Source organism: Anneissia japonica, unplaced genomic scaffold, assembly GCF_011630105.1.
Source record: "Anneissia japonica isolate Jap-2015-1 unplaced genomic scaffold, ASM1163010v1 scaffold169_len739621_cov184, whole genome shotgun sequence".
In the NCBI taxonomy this organism is placed as follows: Eukaryota; Metazoa; Echinodermata; class Crinoidea; order Comatulida; family Comatulidae; genus Anneissia; species Anneissia japonica.
Window position 1 is genome coordinate 56,710 of NW_022688869.1, and position 2,138 is coordinate 58,847.

General features: G+C 33.4%; 1 protein-coding gene across 3 annotated transcripts in view; it reads right to left on the reverse strand.

The window, feature by feature from the left end:
• The window catches only part of LOC117123782 (ankyrin repeat domain-containing protein 10-like), a 13,852-nt gene extending 12,570 nt beyond the window's left edge, over window positions 1–1,282 (reverse strand). For all 3 annotated transcript variants that reach the window (XM_033269800.1, XM_033269817.1, XM_033269808.1), the window contains exon 1: window positions 917–1,282. In XM_033269800.1, the coding sequence (XP_033125691.1) occupies window positions 917–1,126 (210 nt within the window). In that variant the 5' untranslated portion in view covers window positions 1,127–1,282. The remainder of the gene's footprint in view (window positions 1–916) is intronic.
• Window positions 1,283–2,138: the final 856 nt, after the last annotated feature.

Consider the following 2,138-nt stretch of genomic DNA (forward strand, 5'->3'; position numbering starts at 1 on the left):
GGATGTGTTGGGTGGGAAGGGAGGGGGATGTGTTGGGTGGTATGGGAGTGGTTCAAGAAGTTTTTTAGGGTTGTACAGTATAAGTATCTGTGAAGAAAATAACAGTCCTAGAGATATACTAGAAATAAAGTTGTTATATAATTTCATTTTTTGTTCTATAAAATATCAAAAGGTCACATTGTTTGCATTGAATCCCTATACCATATTTCCGGAAAAATAATATATTGGAAAAAAAAAAATCATAGAAAATTAACTAGTAGCATGATTTCAATCAAATAAGAATTGTTTTAATGTTTGAATGTTGTAGAATCTTTTACCTAAATTCCATTTAAATTAAATGCATGCAAGATGACTTTTTTCTTAACATACCTAGTTTTATAGGCCTACTGTAAAAGATGGAATAAATATGATGATGTTTTGTTAGTTTTTTTAGTTAGTTAGTCATTATATAATTATCCCTGTTCAGTATTTCAATTTCGAAAGAACTTCTAGTGCATGGAGGATATATTCCCTTGCAGGATTACTTTCAGTTTCGATTGTAGTAAAGGCATACAGTAGGCTTAATATTGAAATTACTGTGTTATATTTATAGGCCTAGGCTATATACGAAACACACCTTCTACTACTACTAATACACATAAGGCCTAGTAGAAATGTATCCCCCCCCCCCCCCCCCCACGGCCTATGCCGCCAAATTGGTTGGGCCTAGGCTAGCCATCTTTTCATACTGTGAGGATACTGTAGGCCTAGGCTTTAGGCCAGCCGTCCAATCACAGCCAAGCTAGGCTAGGCTGGCCTAGCTGCCATCCATCCAATCAATCAACAGACATCAACAATTTAATTTAATCAGCCTGTCTCAAATGCGATATACACTTATATGCAAAAAAGTATAAATTAGTGAAACAAAATATCATACTTTTCCATAATATGCGGACCAGTGAGCTGGGGTCCAGCCATAAAACTGGTCTTCCGCAAACAAGTCGTACTGATCCTCGGCAGAAGACATCAATAGTTCCGACAAAACTCTCAGGTCTCCATCGCGGCAGGCCCGGTGCATCGGAAATTTTGAATGCAGTAATTCTTCACTAGATTTTCCCCAGAACCCAAAGGAAAAGGTATCATCCATTTCTAATAGTCACACTCAATGTCTACAATATATAATTAATAGATGTAGTACAAGGAAGTGAGAAGGGCGCGTATTCTGTTAAGCTGCTGTAAACAATTCAAACCGCTAAACAGTCCGCCATGCTTTGTTCAATTTCCCTCTTCCTAATGTTTTTGTTTGTTTTGTGTTGTTTGTTTGTGTCAAGACGTAAAACGCCCTCTATGACAGTGATTCTACAATTTTTAGCTGAATTCTTGCATAAAATAATACCGTTTAATGTGGTGTTGGCGAGACTTTTTTTTAATACCTTAGCGAACCCTCCGACCTCAAATTTGGGTTTTCGAATAATAAAGTATATTTTGGCAAGTTAGCGGACCCTACACCAAAAAAAGTGGATATTTCAGAAATAAAAATTATGTATAAAAAAATATTTACGCCCTCCACTCTCCTGTATATTTCTTTCTTAATGACATTAATTTAAGCATTATCATAGTACTACACTACATTCATCAATAAAATGTTATTTCTATTTTATCCTCCACCTAGATCCTTTGGAAAATCGCTTTACTAAATAAAAAATAATTTTGAAACATTTGTGAATTTTGAAAAAAAAAATTGAAAAATGTATGACTATACTAAGAAAATAATTTCATTGTAAACTAACAATTACAGCTTTAATTCAAGCTGCTTGTTGTGGTGTTTCATTTATACCTGAATATAAAATTTAAGAGATAAATTTTTTTATTGATAATGAAATATTTAAAGCTTTTTTTTACAATCGATAATTCATTGCAATAAATAAAATACAGTACGGTAAATTGTACGGTGACGTGTATAGTCATATAGGCCCTACCACAAATTTCCATAAAGCAACAGCACCTCAGATTTGATTTGTATGATGTCATAGGCCTATTTGCAAATAGAAACAAATCAACCGTAATAAATTTATACAAATCAATGTTTAAATTATAACAGAGATCAATTTAATTCCATAATTTTCTCATCCAATAACTTAATTAAGTTAAGAAATGCA